We start from the raw sequence: 12,698 nt of genomic DNA, 5'->3' as shown, positions 1-12,698 counted from the left end.
TTGAACACATTGTGGTGTTAAGTCATTAATGGCCAGCTCTGTTCACCTTGAGGCCTTTATTGGCCAGGGCTCGTCTGTAGAAGGCCTTCTTATTGGTTGGCTCTAGTTTCAGTGCTGCATCACAGTCCTGCTTGGCCTCAGAAAACCTCTCCAGTTTCAAGTAGCACAGGGCTCTGGAAGCAGACACACATATATTGCTTGTGATTTTTGTTTTTGTCAACAGCAGCTGATCTTATCTGATGTGCGACTAAAGGCTATCATGACTTTGTGACTGTGAATCAGAATTCATTAGAAAAGCTGAATGATCATTTTCATATTAAACAGGTGAGACAAGAACCAAAACTTGCATGTCTGAAATGAGATTTTGTTCGTGCTTTCTTTATGAAAGTGTCAGTATTTCCAGTCTCACGGGCCAACTGTTTGCTCGGGTGTGGCTGTATATACAGAACAACTCCCTCTGCAGCCAAGCTCAATATACACATGCAAACCTGAACACAATAGGACATTTTTCATCAGCATCAGTTTCCTCTGCGACATGATCAACAAGTGTTTCTACCACTGTGGAAAAGTAGGAGGGAGTGTGCACTGCCTCCTACATGCACTGTACTTGTTGTGTTTCTCTTTCAATGTAGATAGATAGAATGATAGTGGCTGTAAGTGGGGTTGTGATAGAGAAAGAGCTGAAGCAAGCAGTTTTTTCCTGAACTTTGTCCATTCTGCTCTTACCAACAAAGTCTGCTAATTTACCACCAGTGACAGACTGAGAACCTGACAGATGACAGCTAGGGATAATCCCTCAGTCTGCTTTCATTTTTAAAACATTATATGCAGTAATGACTGGATTTTCTGGGTGTTGTCTGGCAGTAATGCTTGGTAAGGAAACAAAAAGTGCAGGACACCACAGTGGTGTCTGTGTTTGTTCATGCTGAGGTGAGACGAAAGTCGCTAACCTGTTAGTGTAGATAGCGCACTCTTCCGGCTTTAGCTTAAGGCATTCAGTGTACTTTCCCAGTGCATTTTGGTACTGGCCCTTCTTCACAAAGTCATTTCCTTCCTGCTTCAGAGCTGTAAAATGGGCTTCTGCTTTCCTTTCTGGAAGACAAAGTAAAGTAGTGATTACTTGTTACTGTTTATTTACATAAAGACCAGTTCCTTTCTGCTGAAGCCATAAGTTCACATTGACACATGCTAGACATTTGAATTAACTCCCATTTTATTTCTTAGAAAACCTAACGGACAGAAAAGTGCTGGTCATCTTGCTTGGTTGATTAAGAAATGAATGCTGTGCCAGCTGGATGGTGAAGTATAGTGTGGACTGAGGGCTGATCAATCCGCTGCAGTGTCCTCTGGGAGGAAACTGGGCCAGGAGCTCTATTCTTTCATTGGAGTTTAAATATAACAACTGTAGCAAAACCTTGAGAGATACGAATCTCCACGGTCAGTGAACAGAAGTGACCTGCCACTTTTATAATTTTGTGGTCTGTAACATTGTCCCCCTAACTCGGAGGAAGTGAGAGAAAAACTAGAAGAAAGAGAATCTCAAATCTATTCTTCATTCTTCATACATACAAAGTATCGAGATCCATGAGCTGAAAAACAGAAGCAATACCACAATGTAAAAATACATTACAGGTAAAAGTTCTGCATTTATAATGTTAAGTAAAAGTATGTAAGAATTATAAGGAAAATGTACTTCAAAAATGATCCTTCTGTATTATATGCAGAGAAAGTAGCCCCCGTGAGCCCTATACTGTTATATGCTGTATGATTAGATAAATTATTACACAATACAGATGTATTCATGCGTACACGTTTTCATGATTAGTATAATAATTCCACAAACACAGGCTTTAGATTGTCTGACACTTTTATATACGAGTGCAGAGGTTTCTTTAAAATCAAGGTAAAGGATTCACATGGGAGCCTAACAATACTGTCAGCATGTGACTTGTCAAAAAAGAAGATTTGTAGCCTCAGTTCACTGCAGTAAGTCCAACCCCATGTTTCTGTGAACTGATGATTTTTCCGGACACAGACCTGCATCTCTGGCAGTCTTCTCTGCTTGGGCTTGGAGAACCTCTGCACTGGGTGGCTCCTCTCTGTGGTGCTGCTGAGCTGACAAAGGCACCGCTGGAATCTCAGGAAGTTTCTCTCTCCACTCTGGACCGTCCTGCTCAATCAGCAACCGAGTAATCCTGGAAGAGGACATAGATCAGATGATACATGAATGTTACACACAGACACACATACAGGTAGAATACACTATACATGTCCCACACCACCAATATATTAAAAAGGCTCACCAAAAATAACCATGAAAGGTACGGTGGGGCAAATAATTATTTGATACACTGCCGATTTTTCAAGTTTTCCCCCTTACAGAGAATGGACAGATCTGTAATTTTCATCGTAGGTACACCTCAACTGTGAGAGACAGAATCTACAAAACAATTCCAGTAAATCACATTGTTAGATTTTTAAATAATTTATTTCAGTATCAATGATCCTGAGAAAGGTGAGGGATCAGCCTAGAACTACACGGGAGGACCTGGTCAATGACCTGAAGAGTTCTGGGAACCCCAGTCTCAATGGTTAGCATTAGTAACACACTACACCGTCATGGCTAAAAATCCTGCAGCGCAGTGTATCAAATACTTATTTGCTCCACTGTATATGGAATTCCCACCAACATTGTGCAGTTTTGTAGATATAATACATCGAGAGCTATTAAAGCTATGACCCTAAAGCAGCCAGCTGAGCTCCTGTGTCGCCTAACGGTGAGAGGACAGTCTGAGAGCCATAATTAGCCTCTAGCTGGAACTGCTTCTGAACACTGGCTAAGCCACTAATCCAGGGGTGGCCAATTCCAGTCCTTGAGGGCCACTGTCCTGCTTGTTTTCCAACTATCCCTGCCTGACCTGCTGCTGATTACCTGGCTCAGGTTGTGTTCAGTCAGTCAGAAGCTGGAAGATACCAATTCACTTTATCTTTCCTCACTCCACTTTCATCTAAGGACTGGAATTGGCCACCCCTGATTAGACTGTGTGCGTGTGTGACAGGGATCTTCTTGAAGGAAAAAATAAAGGATGGCGTAATTGCAAATGCAGAGCAAACCAATAATCTATTGTACTCGTCTCCCAAAGTGCACTGTAGAAAAATAGAGAAATTTAGATATTTACAAAGAGTTTCAAATCTTCAACAAAAAAACACAAACAAGCAGCACTGCGGTTGTCAGCAGAACTGGTATGCAGCTCAGAAACAACTACTCAAAGCTAGAACCTGGGTCACCTGGGTCACCCAAGGCTAAGTCACAGTGACGTTTACTCACATTGCACACACATAACCATATTTAACAGCCTCAGTAATGGCAGCAATGTTTGATGATGACAAACACCCAAACAACACGAAAACCCAGTAAGTGATAATACAACAATCTACATTGTAGATTTGCTTAACATATCTGTGCAGATTCTCAGTCATCCAGGTCATAGTAAACCGCAACCGAAATAACCTTGGAAATCAACTGGACTTGGATATCTAGATCGAAGACGTTTCACCTCTCATCCAAGAGGCTTCATCAGTTCTGTCTTCGATCTAGAAATCCAAGTCCAGTTGATTTCCAAGGTTATTTCGGTTGCGATTTGCTTAACATGCACATATGTGCATGTAAAGCTGACAAAGCTACTAGATGTTCATTTGTAGGTGTGCATGTATGTCTATGTAGCCTATATACTTAGTCAGCCATCCGTGACGGAAGCACTCCGTCACAGCGTGTTTGCTCATTTGATTGATCTTAATTTAGAATGGAAAGATTCGAAGTGGAAACAATATTGCACAGAAAAGAACATTAAAATATAATTTTATTTCTAGCTCTATTTCCTTATCCAATCCACTTAGTAATATTCTGTGTCCTCCAGAATTAAATGGATAACAGGGACACTTTCATCATAGATCTTTTCTCCAGGACAAGGGTAATCACGCTGGAGCATCTGACATGAGCATTTCATCCAAACGTTGACCTTGTGTTGCCAATTAAACCACTCCAAAATGTGAATATTAATGTAACAGTCATGCCTGTGTTGCAGTGCCCACATCTCTCTGCCCTTTGCAGCTTCTCAGTACGGTTCAGAGGTGAAGGCTAATACCTGTTGATGCTGTCGTGTGCTGCCCGCACACTGATGTCTATCTGCAGGACAGTCTTGTAATCCACGTAGGCTGTTCGGTAGCGCTCCAGGGACTCGTAAGCCATGGCCCGGCGCAGGAGGGGTTTGAGGGAGAATGGCTGCAGCTCCAGAGCACTAGTTGGTATAAATAGATGGGGTGAGACAGGAGCTGCATGCTATAGATGCTACTGTCCAAAGGTACTGTCTACACATAGTGACAGTCGGTCACTGTATGTAGAATCACTATATGTGACAGATTTTGAGTGGATCTGTTTGTGTTTTGCAGCTTATTTTACAGCTTAGGTGCTGGTGTTCAATTGCACTGTTGTATATATGTAAATAAAGTATTACACAACCACGTTTTCACACCTGTCCTAGTTAAATCTAAAACAAACATACTTTCCTGAGTTATCCTAACTGAAACATCTTACAGCACACCACAGAGCAGACCTCCTCCTATAATGATGGTGATCTGCTAGAGTTTCAAGGTTACAACCAGTGTAAATTGTGACATATGCGTTAACACCCACAGCAAACATGACTTCTTAGTCATCTTGCTGAATGCATCCCTAACAGGTAGGTACTCTAAATAAATGGTGTCACCTCGTACAGTCCTGGATGCACTCTTGACAGTTGCCATCTTTCAGGTAGCAAGCGGCTCTGTTGGAATAGAGAATACAGAGATCCTCTGGACTGTCAATGCCTGTACAGAAAGAAACAAATATCACAAATATAAATACAAAAATCCATAAACTTAGTTCATAGATTCTAAGTCCCCCTGAAACTATCTGTGAAAGTGGCATCAATTCACATGGGCTTTAATCATTTGTAATGTTCAGAGGTTACTAGCTGAGTTACAACAGTTGAATGTGCTCTGATCTGACACTGAGGGAATACAGAAACATGGGAGCTTGTTAAGGACAAGGATTTCCATAGAAGGGTTTGTGTAACCTATGCTGACAATATCTCATCATGGTCCACCTCTGGTGCTGGGTATGTGTGTGTTGCAATAATGGGTTCCTGTAATGATGAAATAAAGAATTTTTTGGTTTGCTTCAGCAAAGTGTGACTTTCAAAACCACTTAATACTGTAGTGAAACCCTCCCGCTGGCTGGCATAGTCATCACAATACTAAGCTAAAACTAAAACTTCTTCTTGCACGTTAGACAATAAATGCACTATTATTTTAAGGGTGCATTCACACATACTGTATGTTTATGAAGGAGCTATTCTGTGTATGCATGTGCTCACCAAGCTCCTGGTCTGAGTAACCTGCATGTTTCAACTGAACCTGTAGCCTGAGGTAGGAGCCTGAATTCCACAGATTAAACCAAAGCTCCTTTTAACTCTTTGTGGGCCTTAAAACAGACAGCAGCACCTCTAGCTCCTGTAATACATCCTTTAAACGTCATTATACAAGAATAGCACTATGAGTTCTTGAACTAAAGTTTACTTAATATTGTTCTTTGAAATAAGCCTTTTTACAGACTGCTGACATGCTGCACTTAGTGGGTTACTAAGGTTACCAGTGTATTTTCATCTCTGTCCTGAGCTGTAGTCTGCATTACATGTAGCCTTCACTACATCAGTCAGATGGTGGACCTCGGATGATTGTTGAGGCCCCATCACTCTGACATCCACTGGCACAGTGATGAGCCTGACAAGCTGCAGCTTCTCTCCCCACATCAATCACTCACCCTCTGCATCTCAGTTAGAATTATAGCTTCAGTCCTCAAGACTGAATTTTACAGTGAGTGGTTAGAGGTCATGTGACCTGGACAGACCTAAGCTGAGGGGCTTAGCTCCAGGCTGAGGCTAAAACAGAAACACTGTCCACATAAACCACAACAGCCAGTATCTGATGCCTCACTGTAGGGACACCAACAAACATTTGAATTATTTGTATAACTCTTGGTGAAATCTTTGTATGTACACTAATGAGGACTGCTGATGGAAGATATCACGTGTTGTTCAGGTTTAATATATAATATTTTTCTACTGTAATATCCTGCAGTATCATAAAGCAAGAAAAAAATGTAAGTACTAACATTATAGCAACAAAGCCATGACCTCTAATTTAAATTTGTATTGGCCAGTTGCAGGAAACAGTCTCAAGAGCATTGATGATTAGAAGTCATAAAGCGATATTTATTCAAATAAGGGTGAGACTGTGATGAAACATTAGTTATACTATACACCATTTGTTTGTAACATGCTTAAAATATACTGATGTCACTAGAAATGCTTAGTGACATGAAGACAGACAGTGAACCTTTCTCTAGTGTCATATATACCAAATCAGTCAAACCATATCAACCAACTTCCTACATGTGATCTAGCTGAGTCACATGCCACCTCGGACCATAAAAACAAGAACAGTATCAAGAATGACGACCTGTCAACCCTACCTGAGTCTGTATAGCCTTGAATGGCGTGTGAGTATTTCTCCAGGGCATTGGCAAACTGTCCATTTTTAAACAGCTGGTTTCCTTCATTTTTTAACCGGGCTAGCGGAGGGGGCAGAGCTCCACACGGGGCATCAAGGTTGACAGCTTCCCCTGCAACTCCTCCAACCAGAGTTCCCTTACCGCTGCTGCTCTGATCAGCCTGGGCTGAAGTTGTCGAGTCACTCTTGCTTGTCCCATTGGCTAACTTTTCATTAGACTCCTGTGTGCCTTTGTACTTCTCTGCGCTGCCTCCTTTGCTCCTTTGGTGAGAGTTACTGGACTCACTATGAGGACGCCCGTCCCCTCTGCCGTGGGGCTTTTTTTGAGCGTTACCCATGTCTCCCCTTTCCACAGGAGCAGCTGAGCTCTCCTCCCCTCTCACTTGCTGGCTGGGGTCAACCGGGCAGACTGGAAGAGAGAGGGAGGGAGGGAGGAAGTTAGAGAGGAAGAAGCAAAGGCAGGGGGCACACCCACCGGAAGAAGTCAGCAGTTACATCACACGGGGGGAGTGCTGGACACACACGACGTAGAGCTATTTTAAAGAGGGAGCTCCAGGAAGCAGCCACTCACAACAATGAATTACGAAAGTGAAGGGTGGGGGTAGGGCGAATAACATACGCACCCACAGTATGTCACAATATCCACAGAGACAAGGCTGCCCCACCATTAGATAAGAGGGTGGATCCTGTGCAAGGCAGCTACAGTGGGAACTAAAGCAAGCACAAACACTACAGTGTAGTGTAAAACACAGATTACTTCACATATAACTGACTATTTATAGTCTGCATTATGTGCATGTAATAAGACATACTCTGAGTGGGACATTCTCCTGTCAGAGCAGTTCGTGCAATGATGACAGCACTTTCTACCTTTAACATATCATTTGTTTTTTATATGTCATTTGTTGACTCACTTTGTAGAATAATATTCCTACAGGTTAAGATAAAATCTACCAACAGTATCAAACAACCCAATATATCAGTCCTTTTTTACACTACTGTAAAACCTAGCTCATTTTTACATATCACAAAGCTACTCAGTTGTTTTATTAGGTTCTTCTTTGGTTGTTCATTTTAAATTTGAAACAAGTAGTAATAACAAGCTTATAAGGAATTAATGCTCAACTGCCTTGATACAACAAAGTTTCACAGCTGCAAAAATGTGGATTTTTTCAACAGCTAGTGGCTGACAAACCCTGAAACAAAAAGTCAAATTAAACAAATTAAACCATGTTGCTTTATATCAGACAGGGAACAGTACTCTAAAGGGATTTCTGGATGGACTCATGCATGCAATTATGAATGGTCACTGCCTTGTTTATAATGCCGGTATGTGTGTAAATCAAAGATATAGATCATGATTATGGAGGCGCTCCAACAATCTCACCAGTTTGTTCTGCCTTTGTCTCATTGTCACTTTTGTCATCTTCCTCTTCTACTTCTTGGATGAAGATTTTTCTGCCTTTGCTTTGACGCTGTAGTTGACATTCCTTCAGCTTCTTCTCTACTTCAGACAGAAGTTGCTAAACCACAAATAATACACACATATTAGAATCTGTCAACAGTAACAACACAGTCTATTATTTTAAGCAAGTCAGCAGAGTTGACAGTGTCGTTTCCTGATACCACAATCATTCATATAATACTGAGCTACAGTACAGTAAAAAGCATGTGTGTCATCCATCCCATTTACCTACATTAAAATTCCTAATACATGATTAAAGAACATATAAACAAAGTCCTCATAGGTGATGACTAAATAAAACACTTGCTGAGCTTCTGACCTCCTCTAACACAGGAGTGAAAGGTTACACCATTGGCTATTTACAGTAATGACAAACTACATATGATTTGAATAATATCTTGCAGCAGCTGCAGTTTTTAATGCTGTGATCTCACACAAATGCAGTGACACCTAGTGGTGAAAAAGGATACTTGCACGTAATCAACACGCCTCAGATCTTGTCACCTACTGTAGCTGCAGCATTCTGTGGCTCTTTCATAAGCACCGTCCTCAGGTCCTCAGCAGCCAGCTGGACGTTGCCCATGTGCTTGTGCACAGTAGCACGACGAAGCAGAGCTGACGATAAGGCATACATTACACATAGACTTTACATACACAAATGTTTAGAGTTATAAATATGGCAGGTAAAACATTTTTGAAAACTACAAGATTACAGTCATATTTCTGTTTGAAAGCACTGTAGTATTATAGTTAAGGTTCTAAAAAAGAAAACAGCACCTTTCATATTGCCTGGTTCCAGCTTGAGTACACTCTGGCAGTCTCTCATGGCATTGTGCCAGTGCTTCAGATTGAGCTCCGCCTGGGCTCTGTTGTTGTATGCAGCCACAGTTGGTATAATGGAAAGGCTTCTATAATGTATGGACAAAAATAAAACAGACCTTTCTTTACAGTGAAGTTAATGGACACACACTTAGATGTAAATTAAATGAGAATGAAATCAGACTGAAAGACAGTGTTCTAATTCAATTTCAGCCAAAATGATATATCCCCTTAAGAGATGTAAAATGATTTCTATAGTAAATGAGTTGTTTTAAGAGTCTGACCTGGAGTAGTATGCAACTGCCTCCTCATAATCATTTGCCCTGAAAGCTTCGTTGCCTTTGTCCTTTTCATGATTTGCCAGGAGGAACTTCTCCTGTTGCGTCAGCACTGGATGTGGGAGCCCACAGATTTCACACACTCAGACCCACGCTACACAACGCTTTGCAATGACTACAACATAATTAATTAAATAAAATAAATATGAAATGCTATACATAATGCATTACATGAGGCATCCACTTTTATCTGGATTTTAGGATGTCCCGTGTTTATAGTGGCTGGTGGAGAGTTGTTGACCACATTCCCATCAATTCTTTCCGATTCTTTTTCCACATCAAACCTGAAAATAGAGTGAAATATACATTTTGGGTAAGACATGATTCCACAAAAGAGTTCTCTACAACAGCACCGACATTTTAACTAGGGACCAAATAAGGCCTTTCTACAAAGTGCCTGTAGCTACTCCAACAGTGTGTTCTTTCTTCTGAATATAGCAGACAGTGTGGAGACATGACTCACTTGTCCCATTCTCGATAATCACGTGGGAGAGTGCATTTTGAAGAACTCCCTTTTCCCTTTGAATGTGAAGTCTGTGATGACATAGAACTTAAAAATATCCTGAAGGAGAATGTCCGGCCATCCGTTTGTGACCTCAAGCTGAAGCGAACTTGGGTTCTGCAGCAGGACAATGATCCAAAGCACACCAGCAAGTCCACTTCTGAATGGCTGAAGAAAAACAACATGAAGACTTTGGAGTGGCCTAGTCAAAGTCCTGACCTGAATCCAATTGAGATGCTGTGGCATGACCTTAAAAAGGCAGTTCATGCCCGAAAACCTTCCAATGTGGCTGACTTACAACAATTCTGCCAAGATGAGTGGGCCAAAATTCCTCCACAGCGCTGTGGCAGACTCATGGCAAGTTATCGAAAACGCTTGATTGCAGTTGTTGCTGCTAAGGGTGGCCCAACCAGTTATTAGGTTTAGGGGGCAAACACTTATTCACACAGGGTTTTGTAGTTTTGGATTTTGTTTTCCCTTAATAATAAAAACCTTCATTTAAAAACTGCATGATGTGTTTACTTGTGTTATCTTTGACTAATATTTAAATTTGTTTGATGATCTGAAACATTACAGTGTGACAAACATGCAAAAAGATAAGAAATCAGTAAGGGGGCAAATACTTTTTCACACCACTGTACATGTGAATAGTTATGTGTATCATCAGAGTCAACCTTTACCTGGTTAAGTGGAACAGAACAATTGGAACCTCTTATAGGAGGCATGTTTCTATTCACTAGATCATCAAACAGTGACTGCTGTCTTAGTGAAATTTCAATATTTTTGGTTTCTCTTTGCCACATCTGTAAAGAACAAATGATTAAATATTAAATGTTTATGACTAAAATGAGAACAGGAAGTAAGCAGGGTTTATAAAACATATATAACAATGAACAACAACACACCTTCAACTCATCAATAATTTGACTCCACTCATCTTTGGCTGCTGTGGCTGCATAGTTTTCCTTGCGGAGGGCTCGACTCCTAGGGTCTAGTTTCTCTAAGTGGGTCTCACAGAACTTGATCAGAGGAGGATAAATGCCCTCCTCACCAGACCTTCACATAAAGTAAAACAATGTTTACTTGAAGCCCAAATTCCTAGCAATATTTTCAAAACTGTACCAAGTTATGTTCCATTATCTTTTTACAATTGGTTACAGATGGTATATAATGTACCATCGATAGATGGTAGATGAATCAATTAAAAAAACTTCAGGGGACAATGAGGGAACTATCTTAAATGAGGAAAGCTCACCAACAATACATCTTTGAGAATATGTGAGGATACAAAATCAATGCCGCCTCTTTACAGGGTCAGTGAAGGCCCATGGTCTGTGTATTATCCACTCATTCAGTTATTGACTCTTTATTTATATTTTCAACTTTTAGATGAAAACAGAAAGACACATGACCAATTTTCTTTTTAATGCCCATACCAACAACAAAATCCTGGCCCATTCTCCATTTTCCCCAGATTTAATGAAATGATTGAATGCACCGATGATACACACCTCACACCTCAACCTCACTCATATAGCTTACCTCAGTACTTTCAAGATCCTCTCCAGGTACTTCACATCTTTGCATGTTTCAATGTAATCATAGTCCAGGTGCTCCACGGGGATCTTGCCCCCAGAGGCAACAGCAGTGGACTGGTTTTGAAGGGAGAAAACTGCATTTGTACTCATGCCTGGGAAGAATTTCAGTTCACTCAGTTACTCTGTCAAACAATATTAATATCAGACATGGCAGCTCAGAATGATATAACCTTTGCTAGCAAGAGAAAGTTGTGTCTGGGCTTTACCCTTTTGATTTCACTACTAGAATTGTCCTTATATGATTTTTCAGCGGTGTAGTGGGACATAACGTTGTTAGCTCTGTGCCCCGTCTGTTATAGGCTGTACTGGTCGACTTGCCATTAAATAAGACGACAAACTCTTATGTTGACCAGTAGCTAACCATAAACACCAAATAGCTTTTCATCACCTTTTGTATATTCTAAGTATATTCAGCGTTCCTAGCCGTAAATCATATCGAGGAAAACCAGGTCGTGCTCTTGTTGCTGCTTAAGCGATTTTAAAACCGATTTTGATCCGAGCTGTGCGTCGAGATGAAACAATCACGATTTTGATCCGAGCTGTGCGTCGAGAAAAACATCCATTTACATTTTAGTTGTGTTTTTTTATTAATCTAAGCCTTAAATGTTTCTGTGTTTTGCTGATAAAGCGGTGTCAATGGTGATGTGGGGGGAGTATGAGTTATTGACATCTAGCTAATGAACGGTTAAAAAGTACACGGGCCAGGTAAGCAAACTAACCCCCCGTTTTTCTTAATTAAGATAGGGTTAAATCTGCATAACGTGACGAAACGATGGTTAGCTAGTTATAAACCATATTAGAATAGAATACATCATCTTCGTTTAGAAAACAGCAATGTCTTTTTCGTGATAATTGTACTGTCAACGTTCTACTAAAAGCGAAAGAAATGTTAGTAAAGTTAAAAGAGATAACAGTTAACTTTACCTAGTGTTGTTCGTCCAGACCATGGACACATTAATGGGCCAAACAAACCCAGGATGTGTTTCCATGGTAACCACGCAGTGCAGTCGGAAGCACGTGACACAGTCCACCGTGGGCTCCAAATTTGAAAACGTGGCTGGTTGGTTGTTGGCCGTAGCCTGGATGAAGCCTCTGGATCAAGGACAACAGTGCTGAGCTGGTGCTAACGGTGTTGCCGTAAAGAGTACACGGGCCTTACACTAGCCCGGTTTTATCCTCAGGTACGTATATTTTTAATATGTATTCGTCTTAAGATAAGTATTATGCGGGTTTTTTTGCAAAATAAGACATGACACTAACGTTACCTAGCGGTTGTTAAGTTGAGGTGATAATATGCGGAATCTAGTTTCTTTCTTTCTATAGTGTACACTGTGTGTAATATGTAGGCCTATAGTTAAATGTAGAAA

General features: G+C 40.8%; 2 protein-coding genes across 2 annotated transcripts in view; one reads left to right on the top strand and one right to left on the bottom strand.

The window, feature by feature from the left end:
- The window catches only part of LOC109963872 (sperm-associated antigen 1), a 16,797-nt gene extending 4,449 nt beyond the window's left edge, over positions 1–12,348 (bottom strand). Inside the window, exons 1-16 of the mRNA XM_020606775.1 lie at positions 12,256–12,348; positions 11,276–11,423; positions 10,639–10,789; positions 10,414–10,536; positions 9,695–9,765; positions 9,403–9,515; positions 9,178–9,283; positions 8,852–8,982; positions 8,583–8,689; positions 7,997–8,132; positions 6,572–7,018; positions 4,767–4,866; positions 4,146–4,298; positions 2,038–2,195; positions 951–1,092; positions 47–173 (exon numbers count right to left, since the gene is read on the bottom strand). Of these exons, the coding sequence (XP_020462431.1) occupies positions 47–173; positions 951–1,092; positions 2,038–2,195; positions 4,146–4,298; positions 4,767–4,866; positions 6,572–7,018; positions 7,997–8,132; positions 8,583–8,689; positions 8,852–8,982; positions 9,178–9,283; positions 9,403–9,515; positions 9,695–9,765; positions 10,414–10,536; positions 10,639–10,789; positions 11,276–11,423; positions 12,256–12,286 (2,244 nt within the window). The 5' untranslated portion in view covers positions 12,287–12,348. The remainder of the gene's footprint in view (positions 1–46; positions 174–950; positions 1,093–2,037; positions 2,196–4,145; positions 4,299–4,766; positions 4,867–6,571; positions 7,019–7,996; positions 8,133–8,582; positions 8,690–8,851; positions 8,983–9,177; positions 9,284–9,402; positions 9,516–9,694; positions 9,766–10,413; positions 10,537–10,638; positions 10,790–11,275; positions 11,424–12,255) is intronic.
- A 55-nt stretch (positions 12,349–12,403) lies between these two features.
- The window catches only part of fbxo43 (F-box protein 43), a 4,318-nt gene continuing 4,023 nt past the window's right edge, over positions 12,404–12,698 (top strand). The window contains exon 1 of the mRNA XM_020606765.1: positions 12,404–12,512. The gene's annotated coding sequence lies outside the window, so the exon portion shown is untranslated. The remainder of the gene's footprint in view (positions 12,513–12,698) is intronic.

Source organism: Monopterus albus, unplaced genomic scaffold, assembly GCF_001952655.1.
Source record: "Monopterus albus unplaced genomic scaffold, M_albus_1.0 scaffold81.1, whole genome shotgun sequence".
Classification (NCBI taxonomy): Eukaryota; Metazoa; Chordata; class Actinopteri; order Synbranchiformes; family Synbranchidae; genus Monopterus; species Monopterus albus.
This window is presented reverse-complemented; position numbering and strand designations above follow the sequence as displayed.